The 25,714-nt window shown below is 42.2% G+C and overlaps 1 protein-coding gene across 2 annotated transcripts in view; it reads right to left on the bottom strand.

The window, feature by feature from the left end:
• The window catches only part of LOC127648910 (NLR family CARD domain-containing protein 3-like), a 56,125-nt gene that overhangs the window by 6,397 nt on the left and 24,014 nt on the right, over positions 1–25,714 (bottom strand). Inside the window, exons 1-4 of one of the 2 annotated variants that reach the window (XM_052133738.1) lie at positions 4,121–4,253; positions 2,636–2,768; positions 2,439–2,552; positions 465–2,345 (exon numbers count right to left, since the gene is read on the bottom strand). In XM_052133738.1, coding sequence (XP_051989698.1) covers positions 465–2,345; positions 2,439–2,552; positions 2,636–2,754 — 2,114 coding nt within the window. In that variant the 5' untranslated portion in view covers positions 2,755–2,768; positions 4,121–4,253. Of the gene's footprint in view, positions 1–464; positions 2,346–2,438; positions 2,553–2,635; positions 2,769–4,120; positions 4,254–25,714 lie in introns of those variants that run through there. The other variant, XM_052133737.1, reaches the window with a different exon arrangement.

Below are 25,714 nucleotides of genomic sequence, written 5' to 3'. Positions count from 1 at the left end.
ACATTTTACCATCCTTAACTCAATTAGACTTTTACACAATGGCCTATATCACCAGATGAACTGTGTTGTGGAGCACACTTTTAGCATTTTAAAGAGCTGATTCAGGTGGCTTGATCACAGTGGTTGAGTGATGCTTCCATCTATCTGTGTTAGTACTATTACAATAATCCACATTATCAGCTATCGACACTGAGAAATAATATAAGTTTAAAATTCTATGCCCCTGCATCCAGTAATTAATTTTTGGCCATGTTGGCATCATAATTATTTGCATAATTCCGTTAGTGATTCAGGTGCTACAATAATGCAAATAAAAAAAATATTAATAGGTGCAATTAATTCTTAGTGAATTCTCCCCTAAAATGTGCTATGCAGAACAACAGAAGTTTCACTTTGTCTGCACAAACATGCAGACAAACAGTAATATAATTTTGTAATATACTGTATTTAAATTCTATTCTTACAAAGCTTTTCTGCAGTTCATCACAGCTGGTATCAGTCGTCTTCTGCCTTCCTCTGACGTATTGTATTTCTTCAGATCCAGCTCATCCAGCACCTCCTCTGACATCTGAAGCATGTAGGCTATTGCTGAGCAGTGTGACGCAGAGAGTTTCTTCTCTGAGAGTTTCTCTGATTTCACAAACTCCTTGATCTCACTGCACAGTGAGTTGTCATTCAGTTCAAACAGACAGAGAAAGAGATTAATGGATCTTCCAGCTGAGAGTCTGTCATGATCTTTTTTGATTATGTCTTTAATGTAATTAGTTGTTTTCTTGATGCTCTCTGTGTTGTTCTCTGTGCGGGTCAGTAGATCCTGCAGGAGTCTCTGATTTGACTCCAGTGAGATGCCCAACAAGAATCGTAGGAAAAGGTCCAAGTGTCCACTTTCATTCATTAGGGCTTCATCTATGACTCCTCTGAGTGAATTATGCAGTGAATCAAAAACCGTAAGTGGATCAAACACCTTATTCACAGTGTTACATACATAGCAATAAAACCAATAAAAAGCAGCAAGAAACTCCTGAAAGCTCAGATGTACAAAGCTGTAGACATTCCTCTGATAAATCACACATTCCTCCTTAAAGATCTCAGTGAAAATCCCAGAATACTCTGAAGCCTTGGTGACATCTATGCCGCTCTCTCTCAGGTCCTCCTCATAGAACATGACATTGCCCTTCATCAGCTGATTGAACGCCAGTTCGGCAAGTTTCTCAATCACATCTCTGTCTGACTGGAAGGCTTTCTTTGGATATCTTTTGTCATATTTCTGATTCATCGTGGTTAACTGAATGAGTAGAAAGTGTATGTACATTTCAGTCAGAGTTTTGGGAATTTCCTCGACGTGATGTGTTTCCAGGGTTTTTTGAAGCACAGTGGCTGAGATCCAACAGAAGAGTGGTATGTGGCACATGATGTGGAGGCTTCTTGTTGTCCTGATGTGTGAGATGATTTTGTTGGCTTGATGTTCATCATTAAATCTCTTCCTGAAATATTTCTCCTTCTGAGTATCATTAAATCCCTGAATTTCTGTAGCACGGCTGATGTACTGAGAGGGGATCTGACTGGCTGCTGCTGGTCTGGATGTTATCCAGATGAGAGCTGAAGGAAGCAACTCTCCTTTGATTAGATTTGAGATCAATGCACCAACTGATGATGTCATAGTTACATCACAAACTCTCTCAATGTCTGAAAAACAAAGTGGATTTCTGTTTTCATCCAGACCATCAAAGATTAACACAATTTTGCACTCATTATATATCTGTGAGTCCAGATCTTGAAGTTCAGGGTAGAAGTCATGCAGTAGTTTGTGAAGACTAATCTGGTCGTCTCTGATCAAGTTTAGCTCTCGAAATGGAAGAAGAAACATGAAATCTACATCCTGATTTGCTTTTCCCTCAGCCCAACTGAGAATAAACTTCTGCACAGAGACTGTTTTTCCGATTCCAGCGATGCCTTTAGTAAGCACTGACTTTATTTTTTCTTTAAACTTTTTTCTCTTCTTCTCACATCCTGGTTTAGGTGTGGGATTGAATATATCATTGAGGTTGATTGGAGTGTCTTGTAAAAGTTGTGTTTTCTCTATCTGTAAAACCTCATGTTCTTTATTCACCCCTTCACTCTCTCCCTCAATGATGTAGAGCTGTGTGTAAATCTTGTTCAGGAGAGTTTTATCCTCTTGTGTGTTGATTCCTTCAAATAAATGGTCATACTTGTTCTTCATGCTGGTTTTGTGATAATTTCTGACTCTCTGCAGGACATCTTCAACTTGATGGTGAATCTGCAGCACTGGTTGTGTGTAACAGTCATTTGCAGGAGCAGAAATTGACTGCCTGATGAATTTCACACTGTAACAGTATGTGAAACAAGATTTTTTAACAATATATAAAATCATAAGAAATATAAAATTATTCATGTAGCTTCTATGTAGCATTACTTACTTATGGCCAGAGGCCATTTTTGCATCAGTTAATTCAGGGGGTGGATGAATAGACCAATTACTCTTGACAGAAACACAGCTGGGTTCTGAAGATGTTGCTGTGTATATCTTCTGCCTAATGACAAATATCAAAACAACAATGTAAAAAATATTTACTAAGTCTCTATTATACAATATTCAGATTTAATGTTGTGTCACCTGGGGTCAAAGGTCAGTGTTCCATCATTGATTTCAGGAGACTGGTGCTGAACAGATCCCCCCTCCTCTGTATCATCAGAAAGATTCATCTGATTTGCAGCCTTCTTTTCTCTTTCCATAGAAACCTTTAGGCCTGAAAATACATTCAAATGAGTTGTAATTTGCATGTTACACAATCGTTCCACATGACGTATGCAAAGTACAGTAGAATACTGTGCATCTTCATCACATTTCTTTAGTCTCCAGAGACACAAACTATCTGTCTCTAAACAAACTGCCAAATCTCCATCAATAAAGTGCTGTGTTAGGATCAGCGACAAATAAGGATGTCTGAGGTTTTAAAAATCAAGTTTAAAACATACGTCAAGTTCATATAAATGTAATTTGTGTCCAATTTGGTTTCAAGCATTCTCTACAAAAAATATTAAATGACTTTTGAAAATGTCAAGTGGTGTAACCATCAAGTAAAAGGTATTAAAATACTTTCCTTGCACCATGGAGAGTACAAATAACCTGAACAAAATTTACCCTTTCATAATTGTATTTATTTTTGTATTTTATTTTTAAAACTTCATCTGTCTTGATGTTCTAAAGGGGTCATCTCTGTTTTATGGATTTGGTTAACATAAACATCAAAATGTTGGAACACTACATGACTTTGATTTGGTGGCCCAAAGTATTCAAATATTAATCATATTGTAAAATAAAAAAAAGCTTCAAAGCTTTAAACGAGACCTTTTATTTTAAAAGTTTCTCCTGACAGTTGCACCACATGACATTTTTAACTTTACGCCCCAGAAAAAATATCGAAATGAAATTAAAAACATGTTCATCATAGAAGAGGTGTATTCAAGTAATTGTTTTGTGTGAATTGCATTTTTAATGTACTTTTGTATAATTTAATAGATCTGGACATTGATAAGTAAAACAACACTTGGTGTAGTAGGGGTGATCAGAAATATCATCTCTTCTATCAAACATACCAATAATTGTCAGTAAAACTGAAAATTTTATTGGGACATTTTTTGTTTCGAGTCACCCCAGCAACTTGTTTTTATTTAGGCTACTTAAAAACAAAATCACAAAATCAAAAATAATAAAAACTTGATGATTTCATACAACGAATACCATAAATAAACTATTATAAAATGGATATAATTGTTTGTTTTTTATTATTTTAATATATCTGAAAGTTTACACCCATTTTCAAGTTGTTTTGACCTAAAAGACTGAGCACCATAATCCTAGGTTGATTTTTATCTGGCTATAGAAACACTTTGTTGCCAAGCGCTCTGACACAACATAACTGTTTACAGAATCAACAATAATTTAAAATGTTTTTATCTGAGCTACAAACAGATGTGATCATTTTCACACATTATAGACACTTTAGAACATCGTTATAATTCTGCTGTTGAATTTTTGAATGCGACTAAAAACAGAAAGCAATACTGAACATCAAATATTTTAGACTTGTGAACATACCTTAGTTTATGTCGTCTTCTGAACTGTGTTTTGTTGGAAAAAATACTTGTACATTAGTTTATCGGAGTGCATTCGTTGAATATAAGGTACAAATAATATCCAGTTAGGTAATAATAGAGCATTTGGAGAGCTGCTATAGAGAGTGTGTTGACTCTGCCTTTAGACACACCTTTAGGAGTTGAGACAAGCTGTGACTTTTTTGCTTTCATTTTCACATTTGTGTGTGATACAATAGTCCATTGCTGGAGTTTGCAAATCATTGTAAGCCCACAATGCAAATGCAAAATGCTAAATTTGTCAGTATAGGTTTTACATGTTCTCTATCTGGGACGTGCACAGGGGGGTGGTTATATTTGCCCAAGCCACTACCCCTTTGCCCAAAAAGGCTGAGGTGCTGCTCTGCAAGGGTGTAGATTTGGTTTGAACATTGGGGGGGTTGCAATGTGAAGCGTTTACATGTTTCCATTGATCATGGTATAAATGTTGGGTTTGTACTTGCTTGTTTTGAATAACAACCACATTTACACATCAACTTGCTACATTTATAAGCAATGCACAGAAGCCAGAAGAGAGTAAAGGAAAATAGCTGCATTTATTAACAGCCATATGCATCTGAATAGAGAGAAAACATGTGAGACAAACCTTAATAATGGACTTGATACGTCACCATATAACACGTTTGTTATAGACTCAACAATAAACTGATGTCATTGAATAGTCATTTAACACATATTAAATATATGAAATACACCACAGTCTCTTGTCATAAAGTAGTAAATATTATATACCTTGTGACAAAAATTATTGATGGGTTATGATTGATGACATAATTGGTGTACCTTTGACCTTTGCTTCTGGTCCCCCTCCCCTCCCCACCCTACCTCTTATCTATAAATATTATCTATATGATGTCTATAGTTGTACAGGATGTGATATGAAATGTTTGGTCATCGGTTCTGTACTCCCATGCTGTAGCCGAGCCCATCTGTGTATTTAAAAAGAGTAAACTGATAAAGCGTTTTGGGGTTGTGTCACGACGCATAATTTGATCGTCCGGTGTGAACAGAATAATATCTGTTTCCCCCATCTGTTAGTTTGATGCGGATTTGACGTCGTGAGTGAGTGAACGTCACAACAGGTAATTTATGATCCAGAAACCAGGGGGCGCTGATCAGAGGGGATCGTGTACTCACTCACTCTCATGGGAAAATTATTTGGGGATTAGGCCTATGTTTAGATCTCGAAGCGTTAATTTAAACAAATCTTTGATCTCTGAATATTTCACAACAAATAAAGCGGGGGTGATATATTGACAGTCCTTTCAAATTATTTAAGCGTAGATTCAAACATACCAATGTTTTTCAAAAAAAACATTTTGTTGATGTGTGGAGTCGTTTTATTTATTATTATTATTGCAGGACATAAAAAGTAGTATTATGTTTAAAATGTGTTTAAATTATGTGTCTTTAATGGGGTGCAATGCTTGATGACAAAGCTGAGATGTTAAAATAATGTTTGGTGACAAAACTGAGATGTTAAAATAATGATTGGTATAAGACATTAGTTTAACAAACAGGATTATTTTTACTAAACACAATATTTCATTTTAGCTGTACCGCTAACAAAATGTCTTAATGAAATATTATGCATTATAAAATACCTTTAACACAAAGAATAGTAGGCCTATCTGTTCAGTCCTTTCACGAGATCGTCCAAAATGGGCTTGATTGATGACAAGAACCCCCCTCCGGGGGGTGTTGTGTAAACCCCATGGTTAAGACGTCACATCAGCATTTCCTCTTAGGTATGTGTGTTTTTTAAAGTAACCATTTAATCAGAAAATGTGTTTAAACTGATAAAGCGTTTTGGGGTTGTGTCACGACGCGTGTTGCAACCCGTTCTCATCAATCTGCGTATAAATAACACGACTTTATACTTCCAAATTGCGTGCATACGCCAAATTATTTATACGCAGATTGATGAGAACGGGTTGCGTAATGTGATGACCCGGTGGGAATCGTGTATTTTCATGTGTGTTTTTTAAAGTAATTATTTAAACAAGACGGCGTCTGATCACTGTTAGATACGGGAGACAGGATATTTAGCCAATGTATTGGGTGAAATTGATTTATTAAAACAAAATTACGTTTAAAATATCAAATATTTCAAATATGTGTTGTGTGTGAAAAACAAAAATAAGGATCACTGAGTATTTTTTATTGTTTGAGATTTCTATTTAACATTTGCTCAAAAGATTAAAAAATACAAATGTATTCATTTGGGTTTTTGCAAATGGGCTCAAATGTCATTATGTGTCTTTGATTTTAATTTGTTATGTGTGAGTATATTTCATGCGTTTCTCATAAAGCAGTAGAACAAAACAAAGACGAGTAAATTATAAACTGAAGTAACATGAGAGACAGTCTGTCTTGCTTCTGTAACTTGAATCTGTGAGATCTGAATTTAAATTGAAGTTCATTTTGATCAAATGTGGCCAGAAAAGGAACTGAAAATACAATATTTATTAATTATTTTACTTTTGAAAGTGTGGAAGATCTCTATAACTATGCTCGAGGTTTCTTTGTACTTGTAACGCTAGGAAAATAGTCAAGAGAGCTGGATCTATGTGCAGCTATGGATTTTAATGGAAATAACGGGCAAACGCATGAACAAAGAAAACATCCACGTTGGGGAAAAATACAGGAAACACACGAGAGGTCAAACACATGCAACAACTGACAACGAATAATAAAACAACAGGGCTTAAATACACAAAGGATAATGACTAAATGAAACACAGGTGAGGACAATGAAGGACAGCTGGCAGAGATGAGAGCAGGGAATTAAGGGAAGTGTAGTCCGGGAACAGATGACGGGGAGAAACACAGGCCAGACAACAGTGAATCGTGACAGTACTGCTATTTTAGCTGAATAAATGTGATCCTTTTTAGTTCATTATATTTCTCTGGTGGTGTTTCTAAAGCTCATATTTCTCTAGTAAAGACCTGGAAGCAACAGAGATGCTATCTGTAAAATCTCATCTATCTGACATACACTCAAACATTTTAATATCTCAAACTTCTAAATATTTTTTTGTTTTATTAATTTCATTTAATTTTGTTTCACAATTACACCATACAATTGAATATGAAATTTAAATAAATCTTAAAAATAGGCTAAAAAGTGTATAAAGTTGTAAAAACTCTACTTCATGACCAAATTCCAGTCATCCTGTATTAAACCTCCAAAACTTTGACCAGCAGCTCACATTTCTAAATATGAAATTATCAGTTTGTGTCAAATTTGCAAAGAAAATAATTGATCAACAGCAGAATGCTGACTTTATCATCATACTGAATTAAAAATACAGTTCTTTTATAACTGATCTGTCCTGAATCTTGTGAAGACCTATACAAGTTGTTAAAGGGATTACACGTTTATGATATACAGTAAACTTAGTAGTTGTACAATGGATCCCCTTAAAGGGATCGTTCACCCAAAAATGAAAATAATCTCATCATTTACTCACCCTCATGCCATCCCAGATGTGTGTGACTTTCTTTCTTCTCCTGAACACAAATAAAGATTTTTAGAAGAATATTTCAGCTCTATACAATGCAAGTGAAAGGTAGCCAGAACATTGAAGCTCCACAAAGCACATAAAGGCAGCATAAAATTAATCCATAAGACTCCAGTGGTTTAATTCATATCTTCAGAAGTGATATGATAGATGTGGGTGGGAAACAGATAAATATTTATGTCCTTTTTAACTATAAATATCCACTTTCACTGCCACATCTTCTTTTGTTTTTGGCGATTTGCATTCTGTGTGCATATCGCCACCTACTGGGCATGGAGGAGAATTTAAAGTAAAAAAAAGTCAACGTTACATGATTTTATTGCCAAACAATGTCAGCGTGATATGAAAGGCCATTTAAAGCATATACATTGAAATGATGTCATTATAATGTGGAACTGTTTCACCAAGGGTTCTGCTTTACCACAAACTACATCCTTCTTTTCACCTTCTCATGAAATCTGTGCAGCCAAACATAGAAAAGCAAGGCCACATATTTGGTAAATTTGTGATCGTAATGTTAGTGTTGTGACCTGTTTTGTTCAGTATTTTTCTTTTTTGTTAAGCACCAGAATTGCAATTGAATACAGATAGATTTCAACTTTATTTTTAATGTAGTGCTGATTCCCTGTCCTCTCATGTATATATTGTGTATGTGTCCTGAGACTCAGATCAAAGTACTCAATGAAAGATCAATAGACTTCTGTATCTGTATGTTCATGTAACTCGCCACAGCAAATAATGATGTTACTAGTGGAAGTCATGAATGCTGAATCAATCCTGAACTATAAAAGCAACACAGGTATTTTCAAAGCATGCAGAGGTGCAAAGTTCAGTGCATATCTGTGTGCATGATTCTGTATTCAGCACTGTTTGGTGTGTGTGCAGGATTGATCTGATGCTACTGCTGAAGTAAATGACATTGATCAATGGAATAACAATTTATCATTCTCGTTGTTTAAGAAGATCTGAAAAATGCTTGATAAAATGTATTAAAAACACTTTAAACATTTACAGCCAAATGTTTTTGTAATTAACTGTTATGAAAGTGTAAATTTAAAGTTCCATTATAATTTAAATAATCAATCATTTGGGTCCAGAAGAACTTTATTTGTTGGTTGGAGTTGTGTGGATTATTTTGATGCACCTTAAATATGCATTTTGGACCATCAAAAATGGAGTACATTCACTTGCATTGTTTAGAGGAAGAGGCCTTAAATGAAATCCTGTTTTGATGGAAGAAAGAAACTCCGATACATCTTGGATGGCCTGAGGATGAGTAAACAATATGCAAATTTTCATTTTTGGGTGAAATATTCCTGATGATACGCAATTCCCCCACACGCGGTAGTGACGTCACTCTGCTTACATTTAATATATAATTTACCTTCTATAAATGTAATTAATTTTAATAGATTATAAATCTTTTCAAAGGTCTAAGGGTTCCACATTGATATCCGATCTCTGTTTCACGATAGCAATGCTCCAGAAACAGCAATTTATTTATTTGTGCCAGGAGTACAAGTGAAAACATGCAATATCAAAACGGGACTTCATACCTTTGTTATGAAAACGCGATCGACAGATGAATCCAGTTCACCACACTTGGGTCCAAGACAAGGGTTCATTGTATAACATCCAATAGCACTTTTTGTCCATAAATCTTAGAAATATTGATATATTCTCCATTGATTACATGAGATCTCGCTTGAAAAAATTAACCTTCATCATCGTTCTTCAACAAACTATGCAATCTGAGCAGCATTCATGTTATAAAACTGTATATTATCTTTTATATTAAATTATCAACGTCTCTTTAGAAGGGAATGCATGAGGTAGGCCTACATTATAGGAGAGTTATAATGATGTAAAGAGAAAAGAAAATAGATTTTACAAGTGTACTTTTAGTCTAATACTTTATTTTAATTATATATTGATATAATTATACAGATTATATACTCTGCACCCATCTACTGAGGTACTTCAACTTGGTAATTAACATTCCTTGCGTTTGAAAATCATATTTATGGGAAAATTGGCGTCTTCATTTTAGACGTTTCCGTTGAAGTAAAGGATCATGGGTCCGCGCCATCTTTGCCCAATGAATTTTGCCATGTGAAGGTTTGTGTGTCCACGCGTTTATGTTCAAAATATGGAAATAAACAAAACATTGCCTTCTAAAGCCCCTTTTGTGTTGCCTCATCAATTTTTTGAATCATTTAATTTTTTACTTTTATTATATTTATAATTGATTAAATTTAATCATTTATATATTGCATTATTTTTATTGGGGACCTTTCTCTACAAATATTGATATGTGATTTATTCGATTAATTAATCAGCATATGATGACATTTATTTGATTATTTTAATTCAATTGATTTTTATCAGTTGACAGCCCTAGTATTTAAGTTTGGTTTTCAGTTTTCTTTTAGATTTATTATCGTTATATCGTAACTGTTTTGAGCAGGTTATTATAGTGTGGTTCCTAGTGTAGAGGAGATGGCTCAGCCTCAGCCTATCAGGATGCAATGTTCTCAGATCCAGCAGGAGGAGGGTCTATGCCTGACCTGGACAATGTTTTTGGACCAGTTGATACCCACAAGTCTGGATTAGACATGATGCAGGGTAGCTGGGTGAGCTTCACTGAGGGCTGAATAGCCAGACCTCCACTGATCCTTGAGGAACACCAATAATCAACAGGTGCATCAAACCTAGTAAATTGCAATTAATCACAGATTTTGAAAGCGCTCAAATTTGACTCTAAATAGATATTTTCCTGTCAAAATGCATTTATTTCCTTCCTAGGAAAGAATACAAAACAATATGTAACAATAAAATGCTTTATTAACATTTTACAAACAAAGCCTTAAACAATATAAAGATAGAAATCCACTAAAATTGCAATAATTCAAGTAACAGTAAATGTTTCCCGAAGTCTAAGTGGGAGTTTTACTAATTGAAAAAACTAGTCTGCCATTTAGTATGCATATTGATTGCAATGGGAATTAAATCTCTTAAACTTTCATTCTGCACAGACTGTGGCGATCTTCTTTGTTACAGCAATTGTGAAGCCATGTTCTTGATTTGCGTCAGAACCGCTTTGAACTCCATATAAAAAGCGTTTGCAGACAAGGAGGTCTCATTCTGCATTTTTGGTGATAGGTACAACTTGATGTGCTTCTGTGGAAATTAAAATTTGTGTTACATAGACTGAAAAATACTTGATTTTATCACAAGTTTCATCTGGACTTCTCCATCATTTTTATCACTGACACTAAATGCTAATGCACATAACTGGTAAACTGGTAATCAGAAGGTTGGTGGTTCGATCCCCACAGCCACCACCATTGTGTCCTTGAGCAAGGCACTTAACTCCAGGTTGCTCTGGGGGGATTGTCCCTGTAATAAGTGCACTGTAAGTCGCTTTGGATAAAAGCACCTGCCAAATGCATAAATGTAAGTATATCATGGTATCAGGCTGCATAAACATTTCACAGTATAACTTTTAACTTGCCTTTAAAGCAATAATTAAATTAGAAACGTTTTGTGCTTAGAAACAACATAAACATAGCATGTAAAATTGTTCACTTAAAAAACATTTAATGCACTAAAGATTCCATACAAACAGCGTGTAAAATTATTGCACTTCAACATGCCATAAGAAATAACCACATTAAACTAATTTACCATTGCAACCTTTACCAAATAAAAACAAACTTCAGTCAAATCATACCTCGTAGGCTGCCTGTCTCTTATGAGGGGCTAAATCTTACTTTATTTTTCTCCTCGTCTTCTTTATTCTAGGTTTGTCAGCTTACATGTTTTTACCGTGTGTAGCTGTCGCTGATTTCTTTTCTGTCGTCTATTTGGCGCTTCACTCCACCGGTGTTTTCTTAATTAGAACACTAGCGCCGCGGTGAATAGTTCCTCCTCCAAACTACTATTACTGAAGGTACCAAAAATAGCAGGATAAACAGCAATAATTCAAACTGCATTTAAAATGGGAGGCAATTACATTATGTTTTGCAGTACACCACGCCTCCTACAGGTGTAGAATTTTGGATGAAAATGCCAAATCTAATGAGTCACTTGAAAAAACGTCTAGGTTACGTATGTAACCTCCGTTCCCCGATGGAGGGAACGAGACGTTGTGTCAGAGAAGCGACACTAGGGGTCTCTCTTGAGCGCCGATATTCACCTCTGAACTATGAAAAAAGGCCAATGAGAGTTGGCAACCAGTATTTGCATGTCCCGCCCCCGGACATACGGGTATTTAAGCGGCGCAAATACGGGAGTTCATTCAGGAATTTTCTGAGGAGCCGGAAATGGTCCGGCCACAACAGGGGCTCGGCTCAGCGACGTGGCAGGGGAGACACAACGTCTCGTTCCTCCATCGGGGAACGGAGGTTACATACGTAACCTAGACGTTCCCCTTCTGTCGCTCTCTCCACGTTGTGTCAGAGAAGCGACACTAGGGGTCCACTTAAAAAGAGCCATGCGCTGAGCCATGTACGTGATCCGCTGATACAGGAGCGAGCAGGTATTCCTACGTGCAGAACGACCAACTGTATCAGGCTGCACGTACCCTTCCCCAATGCCCCATTTAAGCCATCAGGATTCCTTATCGTTACCCTGGAGGGAGGAACAAGGTGACGGCCGCCAACATGGAAACGGGCCAGCCTGGCTGGGCCTCTTTTCTCTCTATGTTTCTCGCATAGAGCAACTACGGCTGGGGCCCTTACACGCATTGAGGGAAGGGGGTCTTAGCCCTTATTAGGGCGGAGAAGACCCTCGTGGAGGCCACACCTACCGGGAGGGAGGCAAATTTTGAGTGGCAAATACATCGCATGGCCTATACTTAGGTCTTATGTGGAACAGTAGTCGCGGTGGTAGATCCAGCCTCGCAGAGGGGAAGCATACAGCACGGCACCCGAGGCAGCTGTAACTGCCTAAGGGAAACACGGAGTCAACTCTCGTGAGGGGACAGAACCGTGGTTTTACACACAGGGGAGTCCGAACAGGAGGCCTTACCTGTGGGGCACCTATACCAGTACAGGGTAGCTAGTGGTACCCGCAGTGGTTTGGTTGGCGAGTTCCTCCACGAGAACTGCGACCCACGAGGGCTAGGGAGGAGTCAACCAGTGTCCCAAACCTGGGATCTCCTGGGAAAGAAGGCGCACTGTTTCCCCTGGTTAGGGGAAGGCGCTGGGTGCAAGCGATTCACCCGGTCAGATCGTGGGCGTGCCACCGAGTTCTCACGGGCTCGGTACCTGAGAGAACACGGGACGATACTGACTCAACTCGGAGATTGTAGAATCTCGCAAAAGTGTTAGGTGTTGCCCAGCCCGCTGCTCTACAAATGTCTGCTAGGGCAGTGCCCTAGCCAGTGCCCACGAGGATGCAACACTCCTGGTGGAGTGGGCTCGGACCCGCAAAGGGGGGCACGGCCTGGGTGTGATAAGCCAGGAAATGGCGTCGACAACCCAGTGGGCGAGTCTCTGCTTGGAGACAGCATTCCCTTTCTGCTGTCCCCCAAAGCAGGCGAAGAGCTGCTCAGAGCGTCTGGTGCTCTGTGTGCGGTCCAGGTAAATACGTAAGGCACGTACTGGACACAGCAGTGAAAGGGCTGGGTCTGCCTCCTCCCGGGGCAGCGCTTGCAGGTTCACCACCTGATCCCTGAAGGGTGTGGTAGGAACCTTGGGCACGTAGCCCGGTCGTGGTCTTAGGATCACGAAAGTGTCCGCCGGACCGAACTCCAGGCAAGCGTCGCTAACAGAGAACGCATGCAGGTCCCGACCCTCTTGATGGAAGCGGCAGCGATCAGCAGGGCGGTCTTGAGAGAGAGGGCCCTGAGTCCAGCTGAGCTCGAAGGGGGGTCTCCGGAGTCCCATAAGGGCGACCGAGAGATCCCAGGAGGAAACAGGTTAGGCCGGGAGGAGTCATCCTCCGGGCACCTTTTAGGAACCTGGCGATTAAGTCGTGCTTACCAAGAGACTTGCCGTCTACCGTGTCGTGGTGGGCGCGATAAGCGCAACATACACCTTGAGGGTGGAGGGGACAGCCTCCTCTCCAGCCTCTCCTGAAGAAACACGAGCACTGACCTAACTGCGCACTTCTGCGGGTCTTCGGCTCGGGAAGAACACCAGTCCATGAACAGGCGCCACTTCAGGGCATAAAGATGCCTGGTCGAAGGGGCTCTGGCTTGTTTAATAGTGTCTATGACGGCCGAAGGTAGGCGGCTAGATCCTCAGCGTCCCTTCCAGGGACCAGGCGTGGAGATTCCAGAGATCTGGATCGCGGATGCCAGAGCATGCCCGTCCCTGAGAAAGAAGGTCCTTCCTCAGGGGAATTCAGCCAGGGAGGGGCTGTCATGAGGAGCGTGAGATCCGAAAACCACATCCGGTTGGGCCAGTAGGGGGCCACCAGAGTGACTTGCTCCTTGTCCTCCCTGACCTTGCATAGCACCTGTGCAAGAAGGCTCACTGGGGAAAGCGTGCTTGCGCAGCCCCGCGGGCCAGCTGTGCGCCAGAGCATCTGTCCCAAGGGAGCCTCTGTGAGGGCATACCAGAGCGGACAGTGGGAGGTTTCCTGGGAGGCAAACAGGTCTACCTGGGCCTTGCCGAACCTGTCCCAAATCAGCTGGACCGATTGGGGTGGAGCCTCCACTCTCCGCCGGGCAAGTTTTGCCTTGACCGCGCGTCCGCTATCACATTGAGGTTGCCGGGGATGTGAGTGGCGTGCAGTGACTCCAGTCGCTGCTGACTCCAAAGGAGGAGACGACGGGCGAGCTGTGACATGTGGAGGGAGCGTACTCCGGCTTGGCGGTTTATGTAGGCCACCACCGTGGTGCTGTCTGTCCTGACTAGGACATGCTTGCCACGAATCAACGGAAGAAATTTCTTCAGGGCAAGAGAAACGGCCAGCAGCTCTAGGCAGTTGATGTGCCAGCGCAGCGGGCCTCGGTTCCACTGGCCTGCGGCTGTGCGCCCGTTGCACACAGCACCCCAACTCAATTTGGAGGCGTCGGTTGTAACCAGAACGCGACGGGACACCTGCTGCAAGGGTACTCCTGCCCGTAGAAAGCAGAGGTCTGTCCAGGGTTTGAAGGTTTGGCGGCAGGCAGAGGTAACTTCCACGCCGTGCATGCCGTGGCGCCATGCTCGTCTCGGGACTCGAGTCTGGACCCAATGCTGAAGTGGTCTCATATGCATCAACCCCAGTGGCGCGGCCGCCGCAGAGGATGCCATATGCCCCAGGAGCCGTTGGAAACGTTTCAAAGGGACCACGGTGCCTGGTTCGAAAGAAGCGAGGCATTCCAGCACTGACTGAGCACGCTCGTTGGAGAGACGTGCTGTCATTGAGACTGAGTCTAACTCCAAACCGAGAAAAGAGATGCTCTGGACCGGGGTGAGCTTGCTCTTTTCCCAGTTGACCTGAAACCCTAAACGGCCGAGGTGCTCGAGCACCTGGACTCTGTGTGCGCATAGTAATTCCTGCGAGGAGGCCAGAATGAGCTGTTAGGGGTATAACAGTTATGACCCGGACCAGATATGGAGAAAGAAAACCAGGAGTCGAGAAGTTCAATTAAAGAATCCAAAATTTACTGAAGTATAGTCTGCAGTGAAATTGGTAGAGCCAGCGGCAAAGTCTCACGAGGAGATCGAAAGCCAACTCGTACCTTACACAAAATCTTACATCAATTATACCATTTGCAAGGACGTACATTCCATTATTTTACTCCTGATTGGCTAAAAGAACATACAGTCACAACATATAGAGAGCTATGCGGCCTATCAACATTAATCAGTGCACTTGTCGTCCGAGCCCGAGATTTACATCTGAAGTGACCTCGCAGATGGTCGCGGGGCATCTTCGAGTCGGCCTGGTGTGCATCCCTGGGTTCAAAATCTAGGTAGAAGGCCAAACGCACACACAAAACACTGACGAACGACAGTTCTTCTCTGGGCACAAGACAGCCAGGGCATACATTATCAGGGCATTTAAACCAAAACAGAGAGATAAAATATTCACTCCTCGGGCAGAGGAGAGGGTGGAAATAACATACATTTCTTCCCTAAAGAAATAATAATAGAAAATCACACTTCTACTATTCAGGTAGTATTGTATAGGACTTTAAACCATATAATTAGTCATGGAAAGGTAACAATCAAACACAGAATACATCTGGAACATATTCAACGCATTCTCCCTGCCCCCCTCCCCTGAGAGGCTGCAGAGCATTGCAGATAAGCTTATCCCCAAAAGACCTTCAGCCTACTTGCAGGACAGAGAGAGAGACTCTGGAATGTTCCTTAAAAGACACTAGTTAACATTCCAACACACATATGATTCAAAGTATATTTCAGTTATGCATAAGAAAATAGAATTGATTATGTGATCATGCATATAGTTAAGTCATCACTTTATTAAAGAAGTTAAGCAACAGAATATAGATATATATTGATATAAAAGGATATATATATATATATGTATTGATATATCTGAAGAGACAAGGGATTTTTGACCCCCACCCTTCAGTCCCCCGTTTTAGACCAATGTGGGGTCCAATACCGCCACGTCTGGTCTACCAAGTGAGGTCACTACGGAAGGTGGAGTGGTAACGCATGCTTCCCTGACGGGTCACACTTGTCTCTTCGCCTCATTGCGGACATGCTGGATACTAAAAATTCCCAGTCCCCACGCAAAGGCTCTCCCACCTTCCACTCACAACAGGGCCTGGATGTTATCCTTCTTAAGTTTCTCTTTCAAGCTTCTCGTCAGTTTTCTCAGTCGGTACTCCTCCTCGGAAGGGTTCAAGTTACTGCAAGCGGACCTGCATACATAAGAAAAACAGAAAAGAACACACATCCACACACACAGACAGAGGACACCCACTCCCCATCCACCGACCTTTTTGCATAATGAGGGTAGTATCGGGATAATTTGGGGAGTGACCAAGCCAATAGGTCACTGTCTCATTTCCGTCCAGACGATAACAATGATCATTTACCTTTTGGTACATAGTCGGAATTAAATTTAGACCCTCAGTTGAATTTAGACATGGGTATTGTACCCATGATGGACGGTTATCGATCTCCTCACAATCCCAATGAGTTGAAAACGCATGGAATCTCCCTGTCCAAATTGAAATTTGAATCCACATCAAAAATGATAAAGCGATCAGAATTAAAAATACCAACGAGAGCGGAAGTACCAATCGGATGAAAGCTCGTTTCACTTTCAGTCGTCTCTCACTACGCACTTCTTCTTGAAGAATTAGCAGCTTCAGTATGTCGTCGGATTCAGTCATCTGTAATGATAAAACATTGGTTCTAGAATTCTAGAATTTTAACATACACGACAGACATTTAATGATCCCGAGGTAGTAAGTTGTTACACTTTTCAAGTGGTTTCACCTGTGACCAATGTCTCCATACGGTACCCAAAACCCTCCTGTCCAGTAGAACAGAGGTGTTAGTGGTCAATACCACCTGATAAGGCCCATCAAATTTCGGACCTAAGGGGGAAACTATCTCCCACTTTAACATTACATTGTCACCTATTTCAGGCAAAGCAGGCATGTCTTTTTGCTCAACATTATCTCGATCTGCTTGTCGTGTGCTAACACTAACCCGTGTGTCTCGCAGACTGTCATCCAAAGCTTTCAGATAATTTTGTAAAGCGTCTTTCAAAGGCCCGGATGGTCCCTCATGTTGCAAGGGGGCATCCCAGGGCAGCCGCATGTAGCGACCTGTCATTACCTCAAAAGGGCTGAGCTGTGTAGTCTTGTTAGGGCTGGCTCTCATGCTTAACAAAATCACTGGGACAGCCGCATGCCACCCTTTCCCCACTCCAACAATCTCTTTCTCAATGAAGTTTTAAGCGTACGATTAGTGCGTTCAATAGATCCGCTAGATTGGGGCCTAAATGGAATGTGAAAGTGTTGCCTCACCCCCATCAATTTCATGACATTTTTCATCACCTTCCCAGTAAAATGTGTACCCTGATCTGAATCAATTTGTAAGGGCAAACCCCATCTTGGGAAAACTTCATTCAACATAATCTTGGCGGTTGCATCTGCGGTGCAGTTTCTCAGTGGAAATGCCTCAACCCATCTGGAAAACAGATCAACAATCATTAGAATGTATGTAAAACCTCCACTAGGGGCAGTGGACCTATGAAATCAATTTGGAGGTGTGTCCACGGCCCTTGAGGTCGAGGGGCATGTCCTAAGGGAATTTTCAGCTTAGAAGAAGAATTAACCTTAAGGCATACTAGACATCTCTTACAAAAATCATTGCAAGAAGCCCTCAGTCGGGGCCACCACCAGGTTTTGGAAATCATTGCATGTAGTTTTTCAGGACCTGCATGTGCCAAACCATGATACAAAGACATTAGTTTAGTTCTAGCAGAAACAGGACAAACAAAACGCTCATTAAATTTCCACAGTCCTTCTGCATTTTTCTGAGCTCCTAATTTTGTCCATTGTTCTATCTCTTCAGGGTCATCCTCATCATAGAGTTTAAAAATGTCTCTGGGGGTCTCACTCTCCTGAGGAGCAAGAGCCATAACACTCTCGCAAGTCTCAGTCCGTGTTGCAGCCTCTCTGGCAGCTGTGTCAGCAGCTCGGTTTCCTGTGGCCTCAGGAGAATTGTCCGTTGCATGTCCACTGACTTTGATAACTGCTCCTGTTGCAGGAAGATCACAGGCATTCATAAGTTCTTTTACCTGCTGTTGATGAGAGATCGGCAGACCGGCAGTGGTTAGAAATCCTCTGCGTCTCCACACAGGGCCGAAGTCATGAACAGCACCATATGCATAACGGCTGTCAGTGTAAACATTGACTCGTTTCCCTGGCCATACTGCAATGCTCGTGTCAATGCGACCAGCTCGGCCACTTGAGCCCCTCCTCCTGAAAGAGAACCACAGTCAACAGTTTCACCATGTTCATTTACAACAGCCCAGCCAGTGAAGCGTTTTCCCTGTTCATGAAAGCTGGAACCATCCACGAACAGCTTCATGGCATCAGAAAGTGGTTCAGATTGAAGAGGGCTCTGGCTGTCCGTCTCGATCAGTCGGGCACAGTTGTGTGCAGTTCCTTCTTCTGGAAGTAAGGAGGCAGGGTTGATAGCAGTTTCAATGTCAATATTTATATCCATATTTTTACTCAAGAGAGTGGCCTCCCATTTAGCTCGTCTTTGATTAGAGATAGAGCCTAAACGAGTGTTTGTTAACAATTTCAGAAACATACTGGCGGCAGCAATTCAAAAGACCCATTACTTGCCTTAGACCAGTAACCGTGTTTGGTTTTGGAAGTTCAATGATAGCTTTAACTCGTTCAGGAGTGATGCGTCTGCCGTGCACACCCACAATTTGCCCCGAATAAGTCACTTCAGGCAGTGCTAGCTGTGCTTTCTTCAACTTCACTTTGAATCCCCCGTTTTGGAGGGCATTCAAAACAGTCTGTACAGCAATCAAATGTTTGAACTTGGTTGGACTAGCAATTAAAATGTCATCCACATATTGTAGGACAACAGATCCGTCATATTCAATTTGTTTTCTTACCGGATCGATGAAGGATGCTAGTACCTGATGAAACAGTGTGGGTGAGTTGCAGAAACCTTGTGGCAAACGACTCCATGTCCATTGGCGACCCCTGCTGGTGAAAGCAAATCTGCCTTGGTCCTCCTTGGCTAGGGGACAAGTCCAAAAACCGTTAGAAATGTCTAAAGCAGTAAAAAGACAATGTTCAGATCCTATCTCGTGTAGGATAGTTGCGGGGTTGGCCACCAGAGGGTGCATTTTCTCACAAAGGGGCCCAAATCTGCACACAGCTGCTCTTTGGCCTTGATCACTGATGAGGGTGCCTCAGTGTTCCCTGCTATCAGAATAGAACTGCATTTGTTTTTCTGTCAGGCAAGCTGAGAGCACACACACACATTTTCTGCCCAGAAAATCTTATAAAATTTCACACTCTCATTTTCTGTCTCTCTGGAGCCTCATTTTTCAAAGGATATTGTCTTCTGGCTTCATGCAAAGGACCTGGGATGCTCAGTGGCTGAATCTGTGCTAAACCACAATCATATTTATCTTTTGCCCATACATCAGGAAATTTGGAAATTATAAACTTCCACTCAGGGCGAGTTTCAGTTAGACTAGCAGGTTCAGCCACTTCACATCTCTACTCATGGTGGGGGCCACTCTGAGATAAGCGAATTGTTTCATTGCAGCCAAGCACTAGCTTATCTTGAGAAAGCAAAACATCAGCTTCGAGTTCTTTCAGAATGTCAACACCGATTAGAGACCCTACTGTATTTTTCCCTACCCAAAATTCAGTCCAATATACTTTTTCAGAGTTAGAAAGGGTTAGAGGGACAGGAACAGATTTATGATATACATTTGTGCCATTTAGACCTTCTATGTACAAAGTTTCAGAAGTGATCTCAAGATCGAGATCTGTAATTGATACAGTCGCGCCCGTGTCAATCAAAATAAGGCATTGCCGGCCTCCTAACAACGCATGTATGAATGGGCGGGTGTCTGCATAATTACATGAACCGGAGGCCGCTGACCCCTATTCCTCACCTATCAGCTGCCTCAGCTTTTTGAGTTCAGCTGTAGTCAGAGAGTTAAGCTTCGGAGCATCACTGTTGACAGAAACATCATTTTTAGGACCTTCCTTTTTCTCATTTCTGTGATTTTTTTGTTTACCACTTCGACAATGTCTAGCAATGTGGCCCTCTCGGTTACAATTTCTGCATCTGGCAACAGGCTTGGTACAATCTCTAGAGGTATGACCTCTCTCATCACAATTATAGCAGGTTATGTTATGGCGGGGACTCATTTCCACTTCAACTGACACAGCAGATACTTTACCCACATTAACATCATCATCACGTGTTTGCAAACGGCTCCAGCTTACAGAGCACCAACGAAGCAAATCCTCCCAATATCTGATGTCAATGGCACTGTTCAACATGTCTCGGTATTGTTTATTCAATCCGCCCTTAATTTGCTGGTGGGAACCAAACCCTCAACCAAAGACTGTATATCTGCCATCCCCAGATTCTGTTGCCTAGCAACGGCCTCTAGCCTGTCCCATAGAATTTTGTTTGGGTTATACAACTTAAAAGGTTCCAACCCTGCAAGCAAACTGTTTTTCTCAGCCGCTGTGAGTCTGACCCATTAACCATCCTCCCAGCCAGCACCCATCTCAGTATTCAATCCTCCCCAAGCCTGATGTCGGATTGGGGCGGCGAATGGGTTTAGACATTTCTCTGGGGGACAAGTTAAGATTTCCGACCCCCGGTTTTTGCTTAATCTGCTTTGCTTGCACGGCAGGAATCTCCGAAATGTCATAAGGTGGGGGGCGCGAAACAGCCACATTCAACAATCCGCGCGCCTCAGCATATGGCCCATCGTTCTGATTATTAGTCTGATCAGCAGCGCTGAAAGCAAGAGCTGCCTGAGCAGTCTGAGAAAGGAAGGTGGGGGCCAAGGGAGCACGGGGAACTGTCTCATTTTTCACAGCATTTTCTGCCTTCTCACAAACAGCCTCAAAACCCTTACTCAAACTACACAGATCACAGCCGACTTCCTGCCCAATAATTTTTGCCACTCTATCACGCTGGGCAATCAAACTAGACCATCCGTCCATCATATTTGGAATTGCCTTTCATGGCTTAAAGGTATACCACCCAGTTTACAAATCCATGAATAGGCAAACACGGATAGATATTTGGCCCTATCAGCGTCTTTTTTGTTCTGCAGCCAGTCAATCTGCTGCATGACGTTCCAATCAGAATCAAACCCCTGACTGACCATTTTCTTAATGAGCTGTGCACATTTCTTTGATTTGAGCTCGTCAGAGCAGAGCTGTTTACAGCGTGTGCCCTCCTCGTTTTGGTCAGAACTACTCAGAAAATTCCCTCTATCAGTCATTTTTCTTGGTCACAGTTGAAAATCACTACCGAAAAGATTTTAGCAGCAAATATTTTACGCGGATAAATTAACTATAGCAGCAACAATACTGGATTTCTACACAATACACCACAAAGTATTCTTCACAAACATCCTGGTCACATATACTGATCCATACCAATTCGGGTCACAATTTATTTATTTACTTGGGACCGCTCCTGATGCATCCCTGGCAAAACAATCCCTATTGTATTTTATTTAATTTTATAACTAATATCTGAATCCCTAACTGCCTGATTCACTAAGCTCGGGGTACCCCTATCTGAGGTGGAAGAGATTGAGCAGGTTTACGGTGCCACTGGACCTCCCGCCCAGGGACGCACTCTGCCGGGGTGGTGCTACACCAATGCCCACCTGGGCACCCCACAGAGCACGCTTCACTTGCGCTGTTTGCTGTTTTAACCCTTAACAGCTCTCTCAGCGACTTCTTATACTATCAATAGTATAATTAAATTACTCTTCACTCGCCTCGTCGGAGTGAAGCTCTCCCGCTCCCCTTCAAAATCTCTTCCAGTCAGACAGCCCTAACAATTAATAAAAGCTTCCTACCTTGTTTGCTGATTTGCCCGAGATGTCACCACGGAGTGATTGCCCGCTAAATCCTCCACCAAACTGTTAGGGGTATAACAGTTATGACCCGGACCAGATATGGAGAAAGAAAACCAGGAGTCGAGAAGTTCAATTAAAGAATCCAAAATTTACTGAAGTATAGTCTGCAGTGAAATTGGTAGAGCCAGCGGCAAAGTCTCACGAGGAGATCGAAAGCCAACTCGTTCCTTACACAAAATCTTACATCAATTATACCATTTGCAAGGACGTACATTCCATTATTTTACTCCTGATTGGCTAAAAGAACATACAGTCACAACATATAGAGAGCTATGCGGCCTATCAACATTAATCAGCGCACTTGTCGTCCGAGCCCGAGATTTACATCTGAAGTGACCTCGCAGATGGTTGCGGGGCGTCTTCGAGTCGGCCTGGTGTGCATCCCTGGGTTCAAAATCTAGGTAGAAGGCCAAACGCACACACAAAACACTGACGAACGACAGTTCTTCTCTGGGCACAAGACAGCCAGGGCACACATTATCAGGCCATTTAAACCAAAACAGAGAGATAAAATATTCACTCCTCGGGCAGAGGAGAGGGTGGAAATAACATACATTTCTTCCCTAAAGAAATAATAATAGAAAATCACACTTCTACTATTCAGGTAGTATTGCATAGGACTTTAAACCATATAATTAGTCATGGAAAGGTAACAATCAAACACAGAATACATCTGGAACATATTCAACGCATTCTCCCTGCCCCCCTCCCCTGAGAGGCTGCAGAGCATTGCAGATAAGCTTATCCCCAAAAGACCTTCAGCCTACTTGCAGGACAGAGAGAGAGACTCTGGAATGTTCCTTAAAAGACACTAGTTAACATTCCAACACACATATGATTCAAAGTATATTTCAGTTATGCATAAGAAAATAGAATTGATTATGTGATCATGCATATAGTTAAGTCATCACTTTATTAAAGAAGTTAAGCAACAGAATATAGATATATATTGATATAAAAGGATATATATATATATATATATATATATATATATATATATATATATGTATTGATATATCTGAAGAGACAAGGGATTTTTGACCCCCACCCTTCAGAGCCAATCGTTGAGGTAATTGAGTATGCGTATGCCCGCTCCTCGTAGCGGGGCAAGAGTCGCCTCAGCGACCTTCGTGAAGACGCGAGGGGACAGAGACAGGCCGAAGGGGAGGACTTTGTACTGATACGTCTGGCCGTCGAACGCGAACCGCAGAAAGCTGGGCTTGCTCAGCTCGTCATGCACGTCCGGGAAGGGGCCCGGGGGGGCGCGGCTGTGACCGGCGCACATGCCCGCGGAACCAATTAAGCGCGGGGAAGCATAGCGGACCTTTGTGCGTCAGGCTCAGACCGGGCGGGGACCCAAAGGTGGCGGCCCAGGCGAGTTATCCGCATCCGGCGCCGCTGTTACGCTCTCCGATGCAGCGGTGATGTCATCATCCAATGTCAGGGAGCTCGAGGGACCGGACGGCAGGCCGTTAAGCCGGCCGCACTAATCCAGAGCTCGCGGGAAGCCGGCAAGCGTGCCGGGGAGGCGGGAGGTTTCGAGGGGATTTACCCGGCGAAAGCGCCCCGTTATTCTCCCCAGATCGTTCTCCATCGCCCGTGGCACCTGCCTCAATCCCATAGGAAGGAGGCGAGGCACGGGGGGCGGCTGAAGTGGCTCTCTCTCACTACAAGAGAAAGCAGGGATCTTAACGCTGCCGCGGTTATGTTCTCGCACTGAAAACATAACCCATTGGAGAGAATGCTCATCCCGAGCTCAGACGGAAACAAGCAAGCGTGCCGGGGAGGCGGGGGGTTTCGAGGGGGTTCACCCGGCGAAAACGGAGCCCGTCATTGTCCCCAGATCGTTTTCATCGCCCGCGGCGCCTGCCTCAATCCCGTAGGAAGGAGGCGAGGCGTGGGGGGCGGCTGAAGCGGTTTTTTCTCACTACAAGATAAAGCCTACGACCGCAATTCTGTCATGGTTATGTTCTCGCACTGAGAACATAGACCATTCATAAAAACGCTGCCTGCGTGTGATCGCAACCCAGGAATGCAGTTTTTATGGCCGTCAGAGGTGGGGAGAATCAACGCATCCAGAAACTACACAGAGACGGAAAACCGTCTTTAAAAAGACGCGTCCTGAGAAGGACGTTCAACGCCGCTGTGTTTTTGCTCTTTTAGAGGAAATTACTCTTTTAAATAAAATCACTCTTTTATGAATGAAAGAACTCGTGAGAGATCTTTCTTATCTGCAACTGTCGATGCGCTCAGGGGCAGGAAGTGCACAGCCGTGCAAACAGGAGAAAGCCGCTGTTGTGTGCCGTAGAATCCAACAGCATGCAGCAGAGGATAGCAGGAACTCGGTGTGTAAAACGCAGCAGTCTGCAAACACGACCATCGGCTCCGAAGAAATTTTCTGAATGAACTCCCGTATTTGCGCCGCTTAAATACCCGTATGTCCGGGGGCGGGACATGCAAATACTGGTTGCCAACTCTCATTGGCCTTTTTTCATAGTTCAGAGGGGAATATCGGCGCTCAAGAGAGACCCCTAGTGTCGCTTCTCTGACACAACGTGGAGAGAGCGACAGAAGGGGAACTAGCGGAGCAGAGACAGGCCATGTATTACAATGTGGATATGCTCAAGTACCAGGTAAGGTTTACTATAAGAATATGTGCAAGCATTAGCTAAAGAATAGAGCTGATGCATTGTAGTGCATACATTCACATTAAACACTATCTAAAAAGCTATTGGATTACTCCTATGTTCCTTTTAATCAGCAAGAATTCTATAATTATTAATTAATACAGTCATATTCCAGCTCTTATTTCCATTTTTAGAAATTGGAATATTGCCTTAACAAATTTACCTGATGACTTTACATAATCCGAATATGAACAAATTCTAATTCATACCAGAATTTTATTGTGTATATAAACACGAACATTAAAAACTGAATCTAGAATTCAATATTTATAGAAGTGTGTGATATCTAAGAATTGTCCTCACAGGTGTCAGCTGAAGGGATTCAGTCCACTCCACTGAAACTGGCGGTGAGCTGGCATGGTGATACCAGCTATACTATAAATTCAACACAGAGGCCATGCCTACACCCACACCCCTCACCAATATCCAGTTTATGGCAGCTGTGGACGGCGGAATGAACAAACTGCAGGCCATGCTTCCACCTGCCACCTGGTGAGATACACTCAAGAATATCAAGCAACAAGCAAATCATTATTACAGCAGTGCATTAAATTGTAGAACTGTAACGTTTGTACATGCATTGCTTTAAAAGAAAATAGCATGGAAGATCTCAGAGCTTTCACAGCGGTCTGAAAATGGTAATTGTTCTTTAGATATTAAATGATTGGAGAGCTTTGCTTGTCTTAGCTTATGTTTACATCTGTACAATGTGATACACTTAGCAGAATGCCCTAGTGG

Source organism: Xyrauchen texanus, chromosome 9, assembly GCF_025860055.1.
Source record: "Xyrauchen texanus isolate HMW12.3.18 chromosome 9, RBS_HiC_50CHRs, whole genome shotgun sequence".
Classification (NCBI taxonomy): Eukaryota; Metazoa; Chordata; class Actinopteri; order Cypriniformes; family Catostomidae; genus Xyrauchen; species Xyrauchen texanus.
Note: the sequence above shows the minus strand (reverse complement) of the source record. Positions and strands in the feature narration are given on the sequence as shown.